Here is a 25,691-nt window from a genome sequence, read left to right as displayed (position 1 = left end):
TTGAAGTAAATTCATATCAACGACCTGTTAAAATAACTACTGTATAAGAAAAGATTTAAGATGTTATAGTAAACAGTTATAAGTTTAATCATATCAAACTGTCTTTAAGTGGGGGTTTATGTTTGTCACATGGAAGTGAGCCCTCTAGAGTAAAGTGAAGAGATGAAAAAAGATGGACGACAACTACAACGTGTTTTGTTATGTTCTTTTTGTTGGTTTCAGCCTAACGAGCGAGCCCGTAACACTGCTTCCCGGATCAAAGAATGCGTATGTCTTGATCGGCTGACTCCCGTTTCTCGCTGTAACCTGTACTGGTACGATCGCGAGAGTACATTCGCCTCTTGTAGAACAGGCTGATCCAACATTCGGCGGCTGGTTAGCATTTGGATCTCTGTGTAGGGATGTCGGGTGAGCTCCCTTGCAAGTTTTACATTCGAGCCGTTGCCTGCATTCCTTGCTACGGTGTCCTATACGGAGACAGCCAAAGCATCCTCTTGATTGCTTCAGAAATTCAATTTTGGTTTCTCTAGACAGCCCATCAAACATGATGCAGTTTTCAAGGTTGTGGGTTTCCTTGCAATAAAGGCAAATGGCATCTTCCTTTGTTGTGGAGAAGCTTCCCTTGCTGGGTGGCTTTTGAGTCTTCTCACGTTGGGGTTTGCTTGCCCTTTCTGAGTTTAACGAACCATATACAGGATTATTGGCAATCCTACTCTGCTTCTCTACAAATTCAACAAAGTCATCGAATGTAACGGTTCTCATTGTTCCTCTTGTATGTAGTCTGTTGTAGTGCGCCATTTCCCTCTTAGCCTATACGGTAACTTTGCCACTAAAATCTGGATGTTTTTTGTGTGGTTAAGTTCAGACAGATAATTCAAATCTTCCATTGCATTTCGACACTCTAATAGAAACAAAGAAAAATTACTTAACGCACTTGCATCTTCCGAACGAATCTCGTCTATTGATTGGGCCTTTTCCATGTATGCTTCTGTCATTTTGTACTTGTTTCCAAACCTTTTGCCAATCGCCTTTCTTGCCTCCTCGTAACCTCTGTCACCTTCTGTGTGCATGTAACTCCTTACTAATTTATTCACATCTCCAATGGTAAACTGTTCCAAGTAATACAGTCTTTCACTATTGCTCTCTGTCTTGCTATCGACTTCGTGCTCGAATGCCTTTATGAATGCATTGTACTCTGTTGCCTCACCATTGTATGGTTTAATTTTCCGTCGTGGCAGCTGGGCCTTCTGCTGACTTGTAACAATTGCCTTTGCCATCTCTATTTGTTGACGGATCAGCATGTTCATCGCATCATCGGTTGGGGCACAAGGCTTAACTGGTTTTATTTCATTGGTTTGCCCATCTTCATTGCATTGATTTTCAAGTACGTTATCGTGTAATTCTAAATCTTCTTCGATCCTATTGTCCACAATGAATGGTCTCATCCGGTCTTGGGCTGATTCAACTGGTAAATTGACACTTAATTCTTCGTCTCGTTCCTCTATTTTATCTATTTCTTTATCCAGAGCACTTGCTCTTGCTAGGGATGTCGCTGCTTCTTCTCTGATATTAAGCAGTTCTAACTCTGCCTCTGCCTCAAGTTTAGCCTTGGCAGCAAGAGCTTTCTTAATCCTAAACTCCTCCTTTGCCTTGGCCACAGCAGCATCGGCCCTTGCCTCTGCTGCATTCAATCTGAGTGAAGTAGTTGACCCTCTACTTGATTTAGACGTGAGTCTTGATGATGTTGTTGACATAGTAATAGAAATCTCCTACCTTATGTTATTTTCGTAATAATGTAACTGCCCTAAAAATAATGCGAGTGATATTCGTTATTCAAGTTCAACACCCAAGGTGCTCCTTTATTCCTGTTTCTTGAATGTGAACCAGATTACTAAAACAAAACATAACAATGACCTATAAATGCATGTCTAGCAATATACAGTATGTGGCTCCTTAAGCGTCAAACTGACAAGTTTTGTATTTAAGTTAAAACAATATAAAAGACGATCCCTTAAACTAATTAAAAATGCAAAACCGTGTCGTCATAGCAACGGATAACAAAATCATTGCGGTTAACTCCTCCTACAACGACGCGACACCTACATGCCATTGACATTGTATACGTAAATCAATTAAAATGATCACATGAACTATAAAGTTTTGCGAAGATTATCATAACTATAGTATCCAGGTGCTTAATGCAATGCAGTAACTTTAACAATGACTTATTAATACTAATACTTAGTAAATGATTAAATTAAGGTACAACAGGTCAAAGCCATATCTCATCAATATATATAGGCCTAGGCCTAGCTAGGTAACATTTAATTATTAAATTAATGGCGTCTCAATAGAACTTGGCCTAATAACATTAAATCTGTATGAGTTATTGATCAATAAATGTAGCGGAATGCAGCTTACCGAAAATAGCAAAGTCACCCGCTATCTGCAGTACATAAACAATTCAGGTAAATATCAAAAATTAAACAATATATGTCAATATCCTGTAATTAAAGTCACTAGCTGTGATCATACATCCTCTCCTCTCTAATGCAAGATACCTCTCCTCACATGGTCCTAAAATGACGTCATTTTCTTAATAATGTGCCCTCTCTAAATATAAACTAGTTTGGGACCAAACAAGGGACGAGTTGAAGTTTACAATGGCACAGAATGGGGTACAATATGTGATAATGGCTGGGACATCAACGACGCTCAAGTTGTATTTCGACAACTAAGACTAGGACTAAGACAAGCTTATTTTGGTCAAGGGACTGGTCCGATTATGCTTGATGATGTTCAATGTTCAGGAATTGAGACAGCTATCACAGACTGTCCTAATAATGGAATGAGGGTACACATTTGTGGACATTCTGAGGATGCTAGTGTTATTTGTCAATGTAAGGAAAATTTGACACTAAATACAAACTTCAGTACTAACAGACGATATTACAATACACTATTGACTAAGAGGGAGTGTTTATAAATTATATAAAAATAAGTTCTATTTTCAATATTTTTACTCATTTAGAGAAAAAAGAGGTTAAAGCTACATTTGGCATCATTTATTCTCCTTATATAATATTCCATTGTTTAACACGACGAAATGAACAATACCATTAAATTAAACAGTGTAATATTGAGGCTTAAATATAATATGTTTTTATTTCACCTGTATCGAATTATAAGAATGTATGTTCATCTTTAAAATACTAATTGTTATCACACCACCAGTAATCATCATTATCGTAGTGTTCTACTATGTAATTGTAATATAGAAATAAGTACTAGATAATGTTGTTGTTTTACATGAATTACTGAATTATATTATTTACTGCTTGTGTTTATTTTTACAAAATCATTATAGTCGAATGCCCAACATATTGCATGTAATGTCTGGACGTGTTACTCAGATGGTTTATGTGTTAATAACACTAGATGTACTCGATGGAATGCAAATATACATACAGAGCTTGTTAAGTACAATGTGTATTATCCAATAACAAAGATTGTAAGTATAACTTTTTTTATCGATATTTTGAAATTTAACTAAATTTACGTCATACTGTGAGCAAAATGTACAATTTATATTTCTTTGATAATAGGTCAATGCTATTTAAACAGCAGGATCATAATATTGAACAGATGGGGAGTGGGTGGATTTTGTTAATGTGGAACTACTGGTCTTGTGGCGGTCTACAGTATATTTAGGTCCTTTCAATCAGTTTACGGGCTCATCAGTAATCTGGTCAATTTCCGTATACGACATTTTACGTAAGAATGTGATAGTAGACTAAAATAACATTTTTGTTTTAAAGGCCAGGTGCGGGCAAAAAATTTCTATTGATCATACATTCCAATAATTATCGATCTATAGTTTCCCCTATGTTTCATAATTTTTGCGATTTTATTTGTGTTACACGAGCTTGTTGAAAATAAGCACTTTCTTATCAGTGGGGGGATAGTTCAAATTATACAGTAAAATCTCTATTCTTTTGTACACAAATTTTGTAAAAAGAGAGGCATTTTGAAAAGCTATGAAAAATAAACGGTGTGGTAAAAAATGTTATCAGATGACTAAATATAGGTAATATAACTTGAATTTTACATTCCTGGTATTTTTAATCAACTTCAGATTTTTATATTCATGCTATAGCAAAAATTATCCACCGTATATCCACCATCTTTTTTCACCTTCTAGGGAGTCACCAGACATGTTATTACATTAGGTTAAACTACCTAACTACTGAAAAAAAGTCTTCCTGGTTTTTATGGCAGAATTTTGCAAAATTTTGTATTTGGCCATATTAAGGGAAATTCATGTTTTTTCGTATTGATTTCTGTTACTAATATTTGATTTATGTACAATTAACCAGATATTGTATTTAAAATTCATGCCTGTACCTGAGCTTTAACATAGTATATTGTGATATCACTAAAGTACATACAATAGAGTAAATGCAGTATAACTACTGTATAATGAGAGTGGAGTGTTCTGTATTATTTTTAATGTTTTAATTTTTCACATTTGCTAGTTTATACTATATTGTTTTTTTTTTGCGATTTTTATATTTTTATCATCGAAAAGTCTCCTTTTGACCAGTTTTTTTGTGATTCTATTGTGTGTGGAACAAGGGCAGCTTTACATGTTTGATTATTTTAACCAGTTTGGTTTTAATTTAAAATACAATTACACATTATTTTACATTGATATTAATGGATTAATATTATGACATAAAGTTATTAAATTTATATTTATAAAAATAACTCTATCAATCAATCAATCAATCAAAGTAACATTTATTTCTCTTGTCTTTCATAGAAAATAAAAATTAACAGTAAAAATTATTAAAATAAGAGGGGCAACATTCCTAAAAAGCAAAGCTTGTATAATAGGCTAGTCAATCTAGCAAAAAAAAACAGGCCAAAGTGAAACAAATTGCAAACAGAGATTTTTCTTTTTTAAATGGTCATATATGATGAGGAGATCAAAATTTGAGCATCACACATCTGTCACTCATCCCGATGATATGCAAATTAGCTTAAATATGCAAATTAGGGTGAAATTACAGGGTTACCATATCTCAAAAACTACTAGTCCGAGAGAGTTGATTTTTTCACTGATCTATCCAAAATGTATATATTTATATTTACTCTTATGAAATATTTTACGAAAAAATGACCGGAAGTACAACATTTGACCTTCGACCCCATTTCTCAATGTTTGCATATACAATGTGACTAAAATGTCTGTAGAGACTTTATTTTGCCCTCAAATGACCCAGACATAGGTTCCTAATAGCCAGCATAGGATCACTTTGTAATTCCCAAAATCACACATTTGTCACACACCTCGAAAGTATGCAAATTAGTAGTACAATTTAAATAAAATATGCAAATAAGGGGACAAAATTACAGTTGTCCTGTATCTCGAAAACCACTAATGCTAGAGAGCTGATTTTTTACAGCCGTATTCAGAATATACATATTTCTATTTGCTCCAATGAAACATTTTACAAAAAATTGACCGGAAGTATGACATTTGACCCTCGACCCCATTTCTCAATATTGCATATATAAATGAAACTAAAATGTCTGTAGAGACTGTTTAGTAGATCTCAAAATCACACCTGTATCACTCACCTCCAAAGTATGCAAATTATTAGTACAAGTTACATGAAATATGCAAATTAGAGGGTGAAATTAAAGGTTCCTATATATCGAAAACCACTAAGGCTAGAGAGTTGATTTTTTCAATAACTTGTTCAGAATGTACATATTTATATTTACTTTAATGAAACATTTTACGAAAAAATGACCGGAAATACAACAATTGACCCTCGACCCCATTTATCAATGTTTGCATACATAATGCGACTAAAATGTCTGTAGAGACTTTGTTTTGGACTCAAATAACTCGGATACATGTTTCCTATAGTCAGCATAGGACCGCTTTGTAATTCCCAAAATCACGCCTTCGTTTTGGCATGGTTGGAATTCCCTTTTTTCGTATTAGTTTATGTACAGCGCTTAGAGGTTTCACAACATTAGGCGCTATATAAATTCAGGATATTATTATTATTATTTTTCAATATTTGCATATAATGCAACTAAAATGTATGTACAGACTTTGTTTTGGCCTCAAATGACTCGGATACAGGTTTTATATAGCCAGTATAAGTCAAGCACCTCAAAAGTATGCAAATTAGTAGTACAAGCTATATGAAATATGCAAATTACAGTGAATTGCCTTATGTATCTCGAAAACGCTAATGACCGAGAGAGAGAGATATGGCAACTTTCTTTTACTACTGATTTACATACTTTCAAGCGAAGTAACCGAGGTGTGATTTTGAGAATTACTAAACAGTTCTATGCTGGCTATAGAAAACCTGTATCTGGGTCATTATTGAAAAAAAAAATTATCGAAAGTATGACATTTGACCCTCGAACCTATTTCTCAATATTTGCATATAATGCAACTAAAATGTATGTACAGACTTTGTTTTGGCCTCAAATGACTTGAATACAGGTTTTATATAGCCAGTATAGGATCGTTTAGTAATTCCAAAAGTCAAGCAACTCGAAAGTATGCAAATTATTAGTACAAGTTATATGAAATATGCAAATTACAGCCTTATGTATCTCGAAAAACGCTAATGACCGATAGAGATATGGCAACTTTCACCTCTTGTACTACTAAGTTGCATATTTTCTAGGGAAGTAACAAATGGTGTGATTTTGAGAATTACTAACAGTTCTATGCTGGCTATAGAAAACCTGTATCTGAGTCATTTGAGGCCAAAACAGTCTGTACAGATATTTTAGTTGAATTATATGAAAATATTGAGAAATAGGGTTAAGGGTCAAATGTCATAATTCAATCAAGACAATTTTTGCGTAAAATGTTTCATTACAGCGAATATAAATATGTACATTCTGAATCAACTCTGAATTCAAATCAACTCTCTAGCATTAATGGTTTTCGAGATATGGGAAGACTGTAATTTAATTTGCATACTTTCAAGGTATGTGACAAAGATGTGATTTTGGGAATTACAAAGAGGTCCTATGCTGACCATAGGAAAACTGTATCCGAGTCATTTGAGTCCAAAAAAATTATCTACAGACATTTTAGTCGCATTAAGTATGCAAACATTGATAAATAGGGTCAAGGGTCAATTGTTGTATTTCCGGTCATTTTTTTCGTAAAATATTTCATTAGAGCAAATATAAATATGTACATTCTGAACAAGTTTTTGAAAAAATCAACTCTCTACCTTAGCGGTTTTCGATACATATAGGAACCTGTAATTTCACCCCCTAATTTGCATATTTCATGTAACTTGTACTAATAATTTGCATACTTTGAAGGTGAGTGATACAGATGTGATTTTGAGATTTACTAAACATTCCTATGTTAGCTATTAGAAACCTGTATCCGAGTCATTTGAGGGCAAAACAAAGTCTCTACAGACATTTTAGATTTCATTATATATGCAATATTGAGAAATGGGGTCGAGGGTCAAATGTCGTAGTTCCGGGGATTTTTTTGTAAAATGTCTCATTACAGCAAATATAAATATATACATTTTAAATATTTTAGTGACAAAATCAACACTCTAGCATTAGCGGTTCTCAAGATATGGCAACGCTGTAATTTCACTCCCTAATTTGCATATTTAATATTACTTGTACTACTAATTTGCATACTTTCGAGGTGCGTGACGAAGTTGTGATTTTAGGAATTATAATACAGTTCTATGGTGGGTATTGAAAAACAATATCCAAGTCATTGGGTCAAAAATAAAGTCTCTACAGACATTTTAATCACATATTTATGTAAATGTTGAGAAATGGGGTCAAGGGTCAAAATTTGGTACTTCCGGACATTTTTATGTAAAATGTCTCATAAGAGCAAATATAAATATATATATTCTGAACCAGACTGTGCAAAAATGAACTGTCTACGATTAGTAGTTTTTAAGATATGGTAACACTGTAATTTCACTCTAATTTGCATATTTAAGCTAATTTGCATACCTTCGGGATGAGTGTCAGAGGTGTGATGCTCAAAAAATAATCACCTTATCATATGTAACTATTTAGAAAAAAAAAATCTGTGTTTGCAATTTGTTTCACTCAAAATGCTAGATTGACTAGCCTATAAGGCAGCCCATAGAAAATGGAAAAAAAACAGGACAACACGGGAACCGGAAACAGGACAAAAACAGTAATGAAGACTTTTAGATTCAGGGTACCGAAAAGACTAAATATCAAAACTACAATGAGTGAAAGGATAATTAAACATAACTAGATAAGAGGTGCCGTTTCAATTTAAAAGAAAAACTCTTCTTAGACAAAGCACTTTTTATATTAACTGGTACGTTATCCAAAGTTTAGGACCAGTGAACTTAATGAAGTAGTTTTTAAAAAAGGAATACGTATTTGATTTGCGCTCCGAGTACTGTGGTTATGAAAATTAAGATTGAAACTAAATAAATCATCAAAGTGTGATGGCAGGATCGAGTTTAGCCATGAATAGAGGAAAACACTTTGTTGAAGATGGTTAATATCCTGAATTTTAAGAAGACCAAATGAAGAAAATAAAGGATTGGAATGGGATAAAGGAGGAGCATTTGCTATGTATCTTACGGTTTTCTTTTGGATCAATAACAGTTTGTTTAAGTAGGACGGGTATGTATTACCCCAAATAATATTACAGTAAGTGAGGTAAGGGAGGATTAGTGAACAGTAAAGAATCCGGAGTATGTTTTGAGGGATGAAAGATGATAATCTATATATGATACCAGAACTTTTGGATATTTTGTTTTCGACTTGATTAATCTGATGTTTCCAATTTAGCTTACAGTCCAGATAAACACCAAGAAATTTAGTTTTCTCAACAATAGGTATTAATTGATCTTTAATTTTTAGTTTAAAAGTACTAGTATTTAGTGGTATTTGTGAATTTTTGAACACCATACAACAGCACTTCTTTAGATTAACAGAAAGTTTGTTTGCAGAAAAGTATGTTAAAATTTTGGGTAGATTTTCGGTTGATATTTTAAAAAGGGAATCTATATTTTTATCAGTGTAAATAAGGGTTGTGTCATCAGCATACAACAGAAAAGAAAACATATTTGAGGCATTATGGATATCATTTATGTATAATAAAAATAATAGAGGCCCAAGCAAGGAACCTTGAGGGACTCCACAAATAATAGGAAGAAAATCAGAAAGGGTGTGTTTAAATTTGGTGCATTGCTTGCGGTTTGAAAGGTAGCTTTTGAATAAATTATATACAGGGCCACGGATTCCATAAGTATGTAACTTATATAATAAAATATCGTGATCAATTGTATCAAAGGCCTTCGAGAGGTCAATGAAAATACCAATGGCAAATTCACCCCTCTCGAAAGCCCCAACAATTTCATTTGTTAATTGAAGAAGTGCGGTGGATGTATTATAGTTCTTACGACAGCCAAATTGTTTATTGTAAAGTATACTATTTTTTTTAAGATAATTGTATGTTCGATCATAAATAAGGCGTTCAAGTATTTTGGAAAAGATCGGTAGCACTGATATAGGACGGTAATTACTGGAATCAGATTTGTCACCAGTTTTAAAAATAGGAGTTACTTTAGCTAGTTTAAGGGTGTCAGGAAAGGTGCCATTTACAAAACAAAGATTGAAAATGTAGCAGAGGGGTTTGGAAAGAAAAGGGATAAGTTGTTTAATAATAGACGGGTTAATATCATCAATGCCAGGTGCTTTACTATTTTTGAGGCGCATAACAATATCTCAAAAGCAGTCACAAGATTGAGAAATAAAGAATTTATGAATGGCGGAGGGAGGTAATCCTTAAAATTTGCATTAGATGTGTCTATATTTTTGGCGAGAGTAGGTCCAATATTAACAAAAAAATTATTTAAATGATTTGAAATTATGTTGGGATCATCCGTTAAGTTTCCTTCGCAATTTATAGTGGACTCTTCGAAATGCTTACTTTCATTCGTTTTTATGAGACTATTTATAATTGTCCATGTTCCTTTGATATTATCTTTCTGCTGCTTAAACTTTTTTTCATAATAATCGCGTTTTGTTAATTTTATTAAAGAGTTAAGGGAGTTACGGAATTGCTTATATTCATTTATGTTTTTGTCATTCGGATAGCGGAGGGATTTGGAATACAGTTTTTGTTTATGCTTTATTGAATTTAAGAGTTCATCCGTCATCCAGGTCTTTATTTTTTTTTTCCCTGCAGACTGCTCTTGAATTGGAAAATGTTTATCATACAGTCGTTTGAATTCAGTTTCAAATGAAAGTAAAGCAATATTAGGATCATCCGTACCATAAACACCAGTCCAATTCATGTTAGACAAATCGTTGTTTATGTTTGAAATATTTGTTTCGTTAAATTTTCTGTAGGTATGATTAGGGCTTACATAGTTTTTGGGACGGTTTGGTATATTTGATAAGGGTGTAATGTTAAAAATGGGCAAATGATCACTAATGTCACTATAGAAAAGTCCAGATAGACTTGATGATTCAATTTGATTAGATAATATGTTGTCAATTAATGTTGCTGACGTTCGGGTAATACGAGTTGGTCTATTGATTAAGGGTAAAAGGAAATTACTAAAGACAGAGTTAACAAAATTGTTGGATTGATTATCGGACTGATGTTTAAGTAGGTCAATGTTAAAATCACCTAATAAGTAAATTTTTCTGTTGGTTTTTGCTAGATTATTTAACAGGAGATCAAAAGCGTCAATAAAAGCATTCGTATCAAGAGATGGTGCCCTATAGATTACACCAACAATAATGTTTTGATTGGATTCAAGTTCAAGTTCAATAAAAAGGGAGTCGCATAGGGAGGGGTCTAAGAAAAGATCAGTTCTCTCTTTGAACACATTGTTATTTCGAACATACAGCCCTACACCTCCACCAGCCCGCCCTAGTCTGTTTTTTGAAATGAAAGAATAACTGGAGATATTGGTTAATGGATTATCATCTTTCAACCAGGTTTCCGAGACTGCAATTATATCGAAATCATATTTTACATTGGTTAAAAATAATTTGAAAGAATCAATGTTATGAAGTAAACTTCTAGAATTAATATGCAAGGAAGAAAAGTGTTTCACGTTACTGAGCTCTCCAATTAAGTTGGTTAGTTGGTCAGGTTGATAGTACTTACAATTGGGCTGGATAGAGGAAGAGAAGAAATTGGTATCAGGGTCAAAGTCATGAACATGTTTATCATAGTCTGCGTATGGGTTGAAGATTTAATTATTTAATCCATCTTGGTTAGGAAATGTTTCGGTACAGGGGTTCATTTGGGAAGAAAATGACATATAAAAACAATTCACTTTCTTGTTCATGAGTAAACTTTTTTTTTGGAGGATATAATAATTTGATTGATAATTTCATAATATAAATATCATAATAATATCATAATCATTGTTACTAAATAACTAGTATTTGTTTATGTAGTAATTTTTTCTTTCTTTCTTGATAATTAAATTCAAATTCAACAACTGTCATGAACTTCAATAAATAAACATTTATTACACCGATCAGTATAACCAAGTTTTTATTTGTTTGAGTGGTAAAAAGAGGCAGTGGCATCACATGCCATAGTTATAAGAACAAAGGGATCACTCTAAATAAAACCCAAATTAGGATATAAGGTGCAGAGTAACATAATTAAACCTATAGTGAACAATATCACGTAGAACTATACATTCATACGTTTTGAGAAGAATATTTACTTTAATTAATTTTATATTTTGACATCATTCAAATGTTTATAATACAATGCATGTATTGTAGGTTCAATTGTAATAATATACTAATATGTACTTCAATTGTAATAATGGACTACTATGTACTTCAATAATTTCATAATGTGATTATACAGTAAAACGAATTTTAAAAGCTACATTTTCCCTCTAATTTATCAACCATGATTGAACTATTTATTTTTGTAAGATATAACAATTTAAATAAACTGAATCTGTATTACTTTTTAGATAATACATTTATTATATATATATTATAAACAATTTGAATTTGTTGTAGATATTTTATTTTAATAAAATAAGTTATTAAAATATATTTACAACATTTTTATTTTAACATAGTATATTTTGACATCACTAAAGTACATACAATAGAGTACATGCAGTATAACTACTGTATAATGTACAGGAATGTAGACATTTCAACATTTGAGGTGACAGAAAAACTAAAATAATTTAAAAACAGCTTGGATATTGTGATTTACTTATACTGTGCATTCTTTTTACTTTTACGGTAACCAAATAAGTACATTACCAGCCAATGCATTTGTTGGTTTGACAGCATTGAAAATACTGTAAGTGTATTGCTTATGTTTCCTTACTTTTACCTATTTTGTTTTAATTTAGAAATTAAATTACAAATTATTTTAAATTGTTGGTTAAACAATGATAATGGATAATATTATTATATAATTTCACAATTTGTGACCTTATAAAAAATATCTTTATAAATCACTAGTTTTTAGTTCATCCACCATGAATGAACTTTATTTTTGTGTAATACATAATAATTTAAAATAATATTAATTGTAAAATTTCACAATATAAATATCATTATAATGATTGTTATACTAAATAATTAGTATTTCTTTATGTTGTAATTTTGTCTTATGAGAAAAAAATCATCAAAATATAAATACATATTATATATTTTGACATTATTAAAATATTGATACAAACAGTGCTTGCATTAATATTATTATATAATTTCACAATTTGTGATCTTGTAAAACATATCTTAAAAATCACTAGTTTTTTGCTCATCCAACATGAATGAACTTTTTATAATATATAATTCAAAATAATTGTTATTGTAAATATCACAATATAAATATCCGTTATAACAAATGTTACTAAATAATTAATATTTGTTTATGTTGTAAGTTTGTCTTATAAGAAAAAAATTATTGAAATATAAATATATATTGTGATCATCTTATAAAAAATCACTAGTTTTTAGTTCATTCAACATGAATGTATTTTATTTTTGTGTAATACATAATAATTCAAAATCAATCACTATATAAATATCATTATAATAATTACTATTTGTTTATGTAGTGATTTTGTTTTATGAGAATAAAAATTATTAAATATATATTTTATATTTTGACATTAAAATGTTGATACAATACAGTGCATGTATTGTAAGTTCAATTGTAATAATGGACTAATATGTACTTTATGATTCAATGATTATTTACAGTAAAACCAATTTAAAAAGCAACAATTTTAAAATGTATCCACCATAATTGAACTATTTATTTGTGTAAGATACTAAATATGTATTACATATTAGATAATACATTTATTGTATGGTTGCTAACAAGCCATTTGAATTTGGTGTAAAATTTTCTTTTGTGAAAATAAGTCATTTAAATATATTTACCACATTTTTATTTTAACATAGTATATTTTGTACATAACTAAAGTACATACAATAGAGTACATGCAGTATAACTACTGTATAATGTACAGGAATGTAGACATTTCAACATTTGAGGTGACAGAAAAACTAAAATAATTTAAAAACAGCTTGGATATTGTGATTTACTTATACTGTGCATTCTTTTTACTTTTAAGGTCTTTGTACAGGAACCAAATAAGTACATTACCAGCCAATGCATTTGCTGGTTTGACAGCATTGGAAACACTGTAAGTGTGCTTATGTTTGCTTACTTTTATCAATTTGGTTTAAATTTAGAAATTAAATTACAAATTATTTTACATTGTTGGTTAAACAATGATAATGGATTAATATTATTACATAATTTCACAATTTGTGATCTTGTAAAAAATATCTTAAAAATCAATAGCTTTTTGCTCATCCAACATGAACGAATTTTATTTTTTTGAATAATATTATAATAATTCAAAATAAATTGTTATTGTAACTGTCACAATATAAATATCATTATAACAAATGTTAATAAATAATTAGTATTTGTTTATGTAGTGATTTTGTTTTATGATAATAAAAATTATTAAAATAAAAATATATATTTTGACATTAAAATGTTGAGACAATACAGTGCATGTATTGTTGTAGGTTCAATTGTAATAATGGACTAATAATATGTACCTTATGATTTCATGATTATTTACAGTAAAACAAATTTTAAAATCAACATTTTTTTAATTTATCCACCATGATTGAACTATTTATTTTTGTAAAATCTAACAATTGAAAGTGAATCTGTATTACATATTAGATAATACATTTATTATTGTTGCTAATGATTTGAATTTGGTGTAAACATTTTGTTTTAAGAAAATAAGTTATTAAAATATATTTACAAAATCTTTATTATTTAACATATTATTTTTGACCTACTAAAGCATACAATATATGGATTACATAAAGTATAATGTATTTACTGTACTACAATTTAGTTTTAATAAAAAAGTTAAATTAGAAATTGTATTTTACATTGTTGGACAACTATAACAAAATAATTAATATATAATTATATTATTATGTGATTATAAGTTTAAACCACTCCCCACGCCCAACCCCAAAAATAAACAACTTCTTTTTAATGAATTCACTATGAATTGTTTTTATTTTTCGTAAAATAATATAATAAATCAAAATAAATGTTCAGTTGTAAAATAATATTTTACAATTTAAATATCATTTAAGTGACATTTACTACATTTTGTTTATGTAGTTATTTTGTTTTGAATTATCAAAATATAAATAAATTTTTTTATAATAACAATTACTTTGTATTTCTCTTTCTTTGAAGGATATTGCACGTCGGGCAATTCACTGAATACAGGTATTTTTTTATAGTTACTTTTCTTTTTTTCTTTTGATTAATAATTCATTAGTTCAATATATGTAATGCAAAAATCAATGCATAAATGCCATGCAATTTTGGTAACACATATGTATAATCTTTGCCATTTAATTATTTTCATTCCATTCAGGGTTAAGTGACACTAGGCCTACTATCGCTACAGTTTGATTTAAAAAAATAGAAGATATTTTGCCATGACATGCAACATGCCTATACAAATATGCCTACAATAAACCTAATTTAATAATGTATCCTTTAAAAAGATCCATTCATTTGGTAATACAAATAAAATATAATTTACAACCTACGGTTATTATAACATAATTTAGTTTAAACGGTGGGCTATGAGAACAAAATTTCTATTTTTATACCTTAGATATTGAATATGAATGTGAACAAAACATTCATCAAATGTCAAATTAAAGTTAATTGACAAACATATATTTCTTAATTGCTTAAACCTATTCTTTATAAATTAAAACTTACCTAAACATGACTTACATATTTATTCAAATTTGGCGCTTCTTTTATTTCTACTTTTTTAATTCATTACTTATACCAATGTCTAATTTTGTTTCAATAATCGTGATTATTTTATGCGGTTTTCATAAAATGAAACATCATTCAGTACCTGTTTCATGTATTGAGTTGCAGGCTGAACTGCAGCTGTGACATCAGGATCCCCCTTCCCCCAGTCCACCAAAAAAAAGTGGGGAGGGGGGAGATATGTGTGTTTACAAAAATAACTGAATTTCGATGTATAATGTTGTCGACATCACTGCAGTGTAATCCCATTGAAAACAAAGAAAAGTAACATTTCACAAGCAGACAAAACACAATGATATTGAATTCAATTTTGTGATAATTGCCCAGTCGGAGAATTAGAATTCTTAGATCTAATCTTTAATGGTAACTAATGGTTTTAAATTATAGTTGAAAAATATAGTTTACATCAAAAACTTGAATACTGCACTGCAATTATTTCGTGCTATTCTTAAGATATCAAGATACTAATGAAATAAATATACTGGAAGCCTATGCATTTAATGGGTTGACATCACTGCCAGAACTGTGAGTATTTTTTTACTATGAATTCCTAAAAACTTTCTAGAATTTTCAAATAAAACTAAATTTTAGAAACTTTTTGTAATAATTTTTGTTCTAAACTAAAACCAACAGAAAAACTTAAAAGATGGTATATGATATAATAATAATTATGTAATACTTATGAATTCCTACAAACTTTCAAAAATTTTCAAATAAAATTAATTTTATAAACTTTTTATAACAATTTTTGTTCCAAACCAAAACCAACAGAAGAACATGGCCACTAATACAAGATGGTATATGAAAAAATAATTACGTAATACATATTGCAAAACATGGAATATATTTCTTAATACATGGTCTGCTACTTGCTTAATACTAAATTGTTTTACATTGAAGGTGGCTGAGAGATTTCAAGATAAGTACATTGCCAGCAAATGCATTTTTTGGTTTAACTGCATTGACATTACTGTGAGTATTTTTTTCATGCTATATACTTTATAATTATGATTGAATTACTTCATAAAAAATGAATTCATGTTTAAATTATGTTATACAGTAAGTCAAAGGTAAATTTAATCTGGTACTGTGACGAATAATGTATAGCGTCTAATTGTCCGACATAAAGGCTATTTTAAAGAAAAGTAACATAGATTTCAGTATTTAAAAATTGTTTTTAGAAAAAAAAGTTTTTAAAATTTATCTATACAAATTAAAAATTTTCCTGTCCTCTTATGGAAATGTTTGAGATGATTTAAGATGGTACCAGGGAAGTAATTTCAGTCTTCCCTAATGGTACGTACCAATGCATGAATAAAAAGGACACACAGACTTTTACGTGAGTATCCTTTATGAGGCGTCCATTTACAAGTGGTGTCCACAGGAGGTTTCAACTGTATTATGGACCATATCTAAATCAAGTCATAGGAAAAGTAAATCGTACACAATTTCTTGGATATTTTAATTTCTTTTGACTGTGTATTCTTTATTGTAGGAGGTTGGACAATAACCAAATAAAGAAATTGCCAGCAAGTGCATTTAATGGTTTGACAGCATTGACAGAACTGTGAGTATAATATTTCACAAATTTATCCCAAATTACTACATTGTACAATAAACATGCATGATGGTTTATCATTTTATAATGTGATCTTGTAACAAAGTGTAATTGAATTTTAATGAGAGATGATGAACCTGGAGCCACTGGTCAACTTGCCTGAAATCACAATTTTTACTATAAAAGGGTTAATATTCTCTAGCATAAAGGCTAACATTTACAGGGTGGGCAAGTAAAGCTTAAGACTAATTAGCGCAGTGGTTTTGGTTGCCAACAAAGCTGTAAATGGAAATGGAACTTATAAAAACTTTAACCTGAAACAAAAATAAAAGGGGTAAATGCAGTGTTTATATTAAATAATTAGATAATTTGCAACTAACTTAATTAACTGCTCAAGTCCAAACTAGCAATACCATACTGTGCATTATTTATCATTTAAGGTGGTTGGACGGTAACCAAATACACACATTGGAAGCCTATGCATTTGCCGGTTTGGAATCATTGACAGAACTGTGAGTATTTATACTTTTATAAACTTCCTTATTTTTAAAAGAAATTATATTTATTTTTGTTTTAGAACTATTCTAATTATTCCAGTTGATACTGTATGTCATAGACTGCCCTAACATTGCTGTAACACCGGTGCCAATCAATTTACAACTAACAACACGAATTATATTATTGTTTATATACATGAAAATTTGATTCAAAGATCTCTTTTGTCAATACATTTTTTTAATGAAAATTTACAATCATACAGTATCAAACAACTTGGATACATATGATTTTAATTACTATGAATCATTTTATTTTGAAGACGTTTGAATGCTCACAAAATCAGTACATTGTCAGCTAATGCATTTAATGGTTTGAAAGCATTGACAACACTGTAAGTGTTTTATCTAGTTCATAATACTTTTATAATTATCTTTTTAAATTATATATTTTAAAATAATATTTAATGAGAAAAAGATAGATGTTGTTAATTTTACTCATTTGTTCTTTAGAATGGTTCCGAAACGTTGATCTTTTTTGTCATTAAATTTTTATTTTAACGTTATGTAGTAAACGTCTCTTAATTTGTAATTATGAATTCCTTATTATATTATAGTTAAATGTAAATTGAATTCTTGTACCAGAATAAAATAATGTATTAGATGCAATTTTCTAACAGTATGCAAATTTTAATGTAATGATCCTATAGAGGAATTGTTTTAAATTCATTTAATAATTACTATTTGATTACATTTAAAACTACCAACAATAATGTTTTTGTTTTTGAGTTCGTGTTGAGTGTCCATTGGATATTGTGCTCCGACAACAGAGCAAGCAGAATTTTCTATGTTTTTTTTCTTAAAACAAATGACAATAAATGATACTTGACTTAGGGAGGCATTTCAGGAGGTCCAGTAATATCATTTTCAGTATTTCTATCAAAATTATATTCACTGTCAAAAAGTATTTAGGTAACCGGTTACAGGATTATAAATACATGAAAACCCCCTTATTGTCAAAAATTGTCTGAGCCTATGGGAGGTGTGTTTGTGTTTGGATGTGCTGCTAAATAGGAAAATCATTCAGGTCTTAAACTAGTGTCTTAATGGGATGTGTTTGGGAGTTTCAACTGTATACTGTATTACCATATTAGGAAAAAATCAACCTTTTTTAATATTGTAATTTTATTATACTGTTCATTCTTTTTCCTTTGTAGGAGGTTGGAGGTTGGATGGTAACCAAATCAGTACATTGACAGCCAGTGTATTTAATGGTTTGTTAGCATTGACAGACCTGTGAGTTTTTTCATACTATTTGCTACGTTTACAAATTTATATTATTTCACTAAATTAAATCATGCATGTAGAATTAACAGATTACCATAAAACCTTGAAAAGAAGGAAATTGCGGTTTCTTGTTTTAGGATTTTTAGGTGGGCTTCTTTTCGAGATATGCTAAATTTTGAGATGGGCTTCTTTTTGTGCCGTTCCTTTAGGAGCAGCACAAAACAAGCAAGCATTAGAAACAGTTACCATTCGGAAGGTTAAAGTTTGCTAGGGCTGAAAAAAATGGGTATTTGGAAACTCGGACTGGGAATGGTGGCAAACCCAAAAATTATATAAGATGTAGAACTCAATAGATAATTTGCAATTTACTTAATTGTGGTTATTATAATTATTCCTGTTAATACTGAATGTCATATAGACTGCCCTAACAAACATTGTGTAAACACCAGTGTCAGTCGATGGAATGAGAATGAACAACATTAATTATAATTGATTATTGATTCCAAGATATTTTTTTGTCAATAGAAAAGAAAGAAATTTTACCATAATACTGAATCAAACAAATTATATGATTTTAATTACTATAAATTATTTTTGGTCTATGGTGTAGTCAGCTCCAGATAGACTTTTCTTTCATCATTACCTCTAATAACTACTACTACTACTACTTTTACTACTACCTATAATAACTACCATAGTTTTAAGCAGGAATGCTTGTTACTCTCAACATTTTAAATCGTAATCTAATCTTAAAGATACATTGTCTGCATTTCCCTACAGAAGTGAATAACTTTATTAAAATATCAAAATGGCCTATTCAAAGTCTGATTTGAATAGGGGACATTACATCTTTAAACAAAATATATTTTTTTCAATAAACGAATAATTATTTGATTGTCTATTTATTTATCTAAATTTCCCTAAAATGGTAATTTCACTCTTCCCTAAAATGGTACGTACCAATGCACTATATTGAATAAAAATGTGTTGTAGTTGTGAGGTGTCCATTTACAAGTGGTGTCCACAGGAAGTTAGAACTGTATTATGGACCATATCTGAATAAAGTCATGTTATGAAAAGTAAAGCGGACACAATTTCTTGGATATTTTAATTTCTTTTCACTGTGTATTCTTTATTGTAGGGGGTTGGACAATAACCAAATAAGGAAATTGCCAGCAAATGTATTTAATGGTTTGAGAGCATTGACAGAACTGTGAGTATAATATCCCACCAATTGATCCCAAATCACTACATTGTACAATAAACATGCATGACGGTTTATCATTTTATAATGTGATCTTGTAACAAAGTGTAATTGAATTTTAATGAGAGATGATGAACCTGGAGCCACTGGTCGACTTGCCTGAAATAACACTTTTTTACTATAAAAGGTTAATATTCTCTAGCATAAAGGCTAACATTTACAGGGTGGGCAAGTAAAGCTTAAGACTACTTAGCGTAGTGGTTTTGGTTGCCAACAAAGCTGTAAATGGAAATGGAACTTATAAAAACTTTAACCTGAAAATAAAAATAAAAGGGGTAAATGCAGTGTTTATATTAAATTAATAGATAATTTACAACTTAATTAACTGCTCAAGCCCAAACTAGCAAGACCATACTGTGCATTATTTATCATTTAAGGTGGTTGGACGGTAACCAAATAAGTACATTGGAGGCCTATGCATTTGCCGGTTTTGAATCCTTGACGGAACTGTGAGTATTTTTCAATACATTCTAATTTCAAAAGAAATTGATTGTGGTTGTAGAAGCATTCTAAATGTCAAATTATTCCAAATTAATATTGAATGTCATATGGACTGCCCTAACAAACATTGAGTAAACACCAGTGTCAGTCAATGGAATTACAATGAACAACATGAATTATATTGTGATCATTTTGATTCCAAGATATTTTTTGTCACTAAAAAAAGAATGTAATCTTACCATAATACTGAATCAAACAAATTATATAAAAAATTCTTTTAATTGTCACATAAATATTTAAATTCACTTTGACCAAAAAAAAAATATATATATATATTAAGCAAAAAAAACTTTGTCTTTTTATAAATGAAAACATTATTTTTTTTATTTCACTTTTTTTTCCTACAGAAGTGAATAACTTTATTAAAATTACAAAATGGCCTATTCAAAGACTGATATAGGGGACAATTACATCTTTAAACAAAACATATTTTTCTATAAACAATTATATAATTAATTGTCTATTTATTCATCTTTTTAACAGGCACTTAGATAACAACGCTATAACTACCATAGATCCCGAGGCATTCTCTTCTTTTGCTTCATCACTTTTAATTTTGTAAGTTAACATTATGTAATATATAATTTGCATGCTGTTGCCTTCCTGAATGTCCACAACACATAATTACGATGACTTGGTTTGTATCAGGATCAGGGGAAAATTCCCCTTTGACTGCCTCAGTTGAATTATTTTTAACAATATTGGTGCGTGTGATTTACCACTAAATTCAATAATGTTCCCCATTCCATATATCATACAGTAGATGCACACCTGAGAACACATTAGTCCATTACATGCTTATCAGAGCAATGTGTAACTATTAAGCAATAGTAGAATTATAGAAGAAAGGATAATTGTAAAGCTTGGCACTCTTGCCCCTACCGGCATAAATGTACAATTTAGATCTTTTAAACATTAATTTTGCCAGAGACATTCACATATTAACAAAATTCACACTTGAAGTTTTTATCTTTGTTTAAATTTCCTGCTTTATAAGCAACCATTTCTGCTTTGTACCCCAAAGCTTTTGGAGGCGTGCATTTATAACTATGCCTTTTGTTTTGTTAACATCTTTGATTGGCTGATTTGTTTTATTATGTAATTTTGTGAGTTATATATGTTATCATTTGTTACAATTCTCTTCGCTATGCCCGAAACATGTCGTAAAAATAAACTTATATTGAGGCAGTTTTAACTTACTTGATCTTGATTTTTTTCTATATCCTGCCTATACAGCTCTTTGATTTATATTAAGCAATAGTGTTAGTTATCTTTACATGGTCATGTGACAAAACACCTTTCAAACTACTGAAGCTACCAAAAACTAAAACTCTGTCTACACTATCAAACTAGTTCAAGAACAAAATGTGTCATGTGCCCAAATAATGGTAGTAATATGACATAATCGTGTCCACATGGACACATCAAATTGTTTTCACATAAAGTTTGATAGTTTAGCTTTAACCTATTTTGTGTTGTTCACCCACACAAATCTAAATTATTATTCGCTCTGAATAGTATTAAAATATTAATATGTACATCATATATTAAGTAATGAAGGAATTAAAAAGTGTGAAAACAAACTTATTGAGTTTGAATTTATTGGTTTTTTTTAGAAACTTAAAAGGTAACAAGTTACAGGTTTACAGGGACCTTTCAACAATTGATAAGCTTAAACGAATTGTAAGTAATGATTTATCAAAATTTGGGCAACCCAAGTAACTCCCTTGTAAAAAATAAATTAATTTATAAAAAAAAAATATTTTACTAATCCCAAAACCATCTGTGAAAGACGGTTACCACACTGACTAGTTATACAATCAACATGATGATTGTGGAAACTTACAATGATAAAGATCTGTCTTGTTTTTCAAAATTTAATTTTGCATGTTTTTTAAATTCACAAATGCACCACTAAATGTGTGCTTAAGTCACATGTTACCACACTGACTAGTTATACAATCAACATGATGATTGTGGAAACTTACGATGATAAAGATCTGTCTTGTTTTTCAAAATTTAATTGTGCATGTTTTTTAAATTCACAAATGCGCCACTAAATTTGTGCTTAAGTCACATGAGCATTCTGTTAATCTAGTCGCAGTGCAGGACTGGAAAAGAAAAGGGAGATACATAAACTTGAATTAGTTGCGTGTGGGTATTTCAAGAATGCAGGTGGGTGACTAAAAAATGTGCACAAATTTCAAACCTTGAGAATGTTGGTTCTTGAGTATTGTTAAAAATTTCTCAAAATATAATAACATTTTCTTTTAAGAAAGAACAAAATAATAACTTGGCACTTATTATGTTGCTATATTTGATTCTTTTAGGTACAACTCGGAATACTCTAGTCTCTGTTGCCTCGTTGGCGCCATCGATGTCTGCGAGCCTTCAAATGCATTTGCATCGTGTGAAGACTTGCTAAAAAATGAACTTCTCCGTGTGTTGATGATGATTATCGGGTTATCTTCGGTTATTGGGAATGTTGTTGTTATCGTTTCACGAAAGTTTAAAAAAGATAATGATATTAACAATGTTAACAAAGTCCAAACCACACTTATCACCAACCTCGCCGTGTCTGACCTGCTGATGGTAGTCTACCTGATCATCATTGCCAGTGTGGATATACATTACAGAGGAAGATACGGAAAGGTTTCCAGAGTTTGGAGAAATAGTGTCCTTTGCAGTTTTGCAGGGGCTATTTCTACACTCTCTGGGCAATGTTCAGTGTTTACACTGATGCTGCTTAGTGTGGATCGAGCTATTAACATTTTTAATCCATTTAATACGAAACGCCTCAATCGTACAAAATGTCGAATCATTATCAGCTTCGGATGGCTATTCTGGATTGTGCTGAGTTTTCTTCCAGTGACAGCCAATGAATTAAACTTATCGTATTTTGGTGACAATTATTATGGAAAGGAAAGTGTGTACCTTGCACTACCTTTAACCAGAAGTCGGTGGCCTGGTTGGGAGTATGCTGTTGCCATTTTTGTTGCCTTTAATGGCGTCGGCTTTTTTGTAATTGTACTTAGTTATCTGACAATGTTCTTGTCAGTGAAGAGATCGGAGGCCACTGTCAACAGAAGACAGCAGAGAAAAGAACAGTTAAAAATGGCGAGAAAACTAGGCCTGATAGTTTTCACTGATTTCTGTTGCTGGGCCCCGATTATAGTAATGGCAATTGGTTCCGAGACGGGTTGGATGACGATTCCTGATGAAATATATGTTTGGGCAGCGACATTCATCATACCCATTAACTCCTCAGTCAATCCGTATCTTTACACAATTGCTTATATGTTTAAGTGCAAAGTGCGTCAACCGGCACCTGTACAGATTTCACTTAATACATTGTAATTTGGCTATTTATTGAATTCAATCTTTGATCAGAGAGTTTCAATTAACAACTCTGTGCTTTGATCTTGTTTTAATCACATTTGTATCTACTGTAGACCTGTAAACTTTTTACTAATATCATTTAAAAGCATTTTCTTGTACAATTCCTATTTTTGTTTGCGCTAAAAAAGAATTTATTTATGTCAAGATTGTAGAATATTTAATGAATTCATCAATGTAGTTTGATAATTTTAATAAGATTTCAGTATATTTATATGTCCATTTAAATTATTCATCAATGTATTTTGGTAATTTTTTTTATAATTGTCAAGATTTTAGTATATAATTCATTCAATTTATTTTTTTCATGATTATATTATATATTATTTGTAATTTCATTATTGATATGTGGATGTTTCATAGATTCAAACTAATTTATTCATTAATAGTTGTAAATTATTGTTAAATATTTTGCATTATTCTGTAAAATCAGGAGTTCGTTAGTTATCAGGTAAGCGAAATAAATATTGTTTCAGTTTATCTTCCTGTAAGAGCATAGAAATAGCATAATGAAATTCAATGTCTAATGCTGTCATGCATTGTTAACATTTACAAACATTCTGATATCCTATATATAAAAAAGAAGTAGTACAGTAGCAGGAAAATGGAAGATGGCAACTTCCGTATACGAGATGCAAGACCGGAGGATTGCGCTCCGATGATGAAGATGATTGTGGAATTGGCAGTGTTTGAAAATTCAGAAGATCAAGTTGAAAACACTACTGAAGGTATACTGCACATTACATTAAATATACAAAATAAGGAGTACTGTAGGTGTAGGTAATAGGGTACACTATTGTAACATTACTAGAATAAAGCAGTCCAGTACGGATTAGTGAGGCTTTCAATTTTACCCAACTGCAAGCTCTCATGCCACTGAACTAAAATCTTGCACTTTTTAACCATAATCTCAATATCTTTTTTCAAATTACTTGATGCCTAGAATGAATCACCGATCCTTGGCCACAACAACTTAAAAATCAACTTTTTGGGGAGTAGAGTAGTATGTTAATGAATTAGAAACATTTCATCCCAGGACCATTTTGGCTCTGGGCGTTTTGACCCAGGGGGGGGGGGGTTGGAGATTGGGGTCATATTTAGGAAATTTCAAGCCAGTAGAAACCCCAAACTAAGAATGTATGCTTATTTACAGATTAAACATTATTACATGTACACTATTTAAAGATGCATTGTCCCTTGAAATACACAAAAATGAAGGTCAAAATATTCTAAATTTAAATTAGCCATATCAAAGTAATATTAGAGTTATTCACTTTTAAGTCGAAAATTCAAGCCAAAAGCAACAAGTCAAAGTTATTTTTTTAACAAAAAACGTCTGTATTTCAGTTAAATGATTTTTTTTTCAACATATTTTTGGTGATAGTTAATAACTATTATAATACTTCAAAATGATCCACCTTTTTTCGAAATCTGTTATTTTTTATTTTTTTTTTAATTAGTAGTCAAAAGGACAATACATCTTTAAGCTGGAGAGTTTTCAAATATTTTTTTCATGAAGGAATTTACCATAAGAATCAATATTCTACTGAGATTTACTTGTTCAATTTACTTGCACATTGATTTGACCACTGGAACTAACCCATGGACAATAATTTGACCACTAAGACTGAGTGCCCATAACTTGTAATTTGATCACTGGATGAACTACCATTATATGACTACTGGGTCTTACGCACAGACTGGAACCAACTTATAGTATGACCCTGCTGTAATGTACACATTAGGAAGATCCAATTT

At 30.5% G+C, this 25,691-nt stretch overlaps 1 protein-coding gene and 4 long non-coding RNA genes across 5 annotated transcripts; all 5 read left to right on the top strand.

Annotated features, from left to right (window-relative positions):
• Positions 1-2,860: 2,860 nt before the first annotated feature.
• Positions 2,861-14,865, top strand: LOC140059193 (uncharacterized). The gene is made up of 3 exons (XR_011847136.1): positions 2,861-2,900; positions 3,368-3,511; positions 14,834-14,865. It is a non-coding gene; the product is annotated as an uncharacterized lncRNA (long non-coding RNA).
• Positions 3,695-13,733, top strand: LOC140059192 (uncharacterized). The gene is made up of 3 exons (XR_011847135.1): positions 3,695-3,774; positions 12,332-12,379; positions 13,668-13,733. It is a non-coding gene; the product is annotated as an uncharacterized lncRNA (long non-coding RNA).
• Positions 14,866-15,944: 1,079 nt separating the features above from the next.
• LOC140059462 (uncharacterized) lies at positions 15,945-16,993 on the top strand. The gene is made up of 3 exons (XR_011847194.1): positions 15,945-15,958; positions 16,334-16,405; positions 16,929-16,993. It is a non-coding gene; the product is annotated as an uncharacterized lncRNA (long non-coding RNA).
• Positions 16,994-20,471: 3,478 nt separating this feature from the next.
• Positions 20,472-22,215, top strand: LOC140058404 (uncharacterized). Its single transcript, XR_011847003.1, has 3 exons — positions 20,472-20,485; positions 21,021-21,095; positions 22,154-22,215. It is a non-coding gene; the product is annotated as an uncharacterized lncRNA (long non-coding RNA).
• A 538-nt stretch (positions 22,216-22,753) lies between these two features.
• On the top strand, positions 22,754-23,894 carry LOC140058131 (G-protein coupled receptor GRL101-like). The gene is made up of 2 exons (XM_072103687.1): positions 22,754-22,767; positions 22,868-23,894. The coding sequence occupies exons 1-2, from the start codon at positions 22,754-22,756 to the stop codon at positions 23,892-23,894; spliced, it is 1,041 nt and encodes a 346-aa protein (XP_071959788.1).
• The last annotated feature ends 1,797 nt before the right edge of the window (positions 23,895-25,691 follow it).

The sequence above is a fragment of the Antedon mediterranea genome, chromosome 9, assembly GCF_964355755.1.
Source record: "Antedon mediterranea chromosome 9, ecAntMedi1.1, whole genome shotgun sequence".
In the NCBI taxonomy this organism is placed as follows: Eukaryota; Metazoa; Echinodermata; class Crinoidea; order Comatulida; family Antedonidae; genus Antedon; species Antedon mediterranea.
Note: the sequence above shows the minus strand (reverse complement) of the source record. Positions and strands in the feature narration are given on the sequence as shown.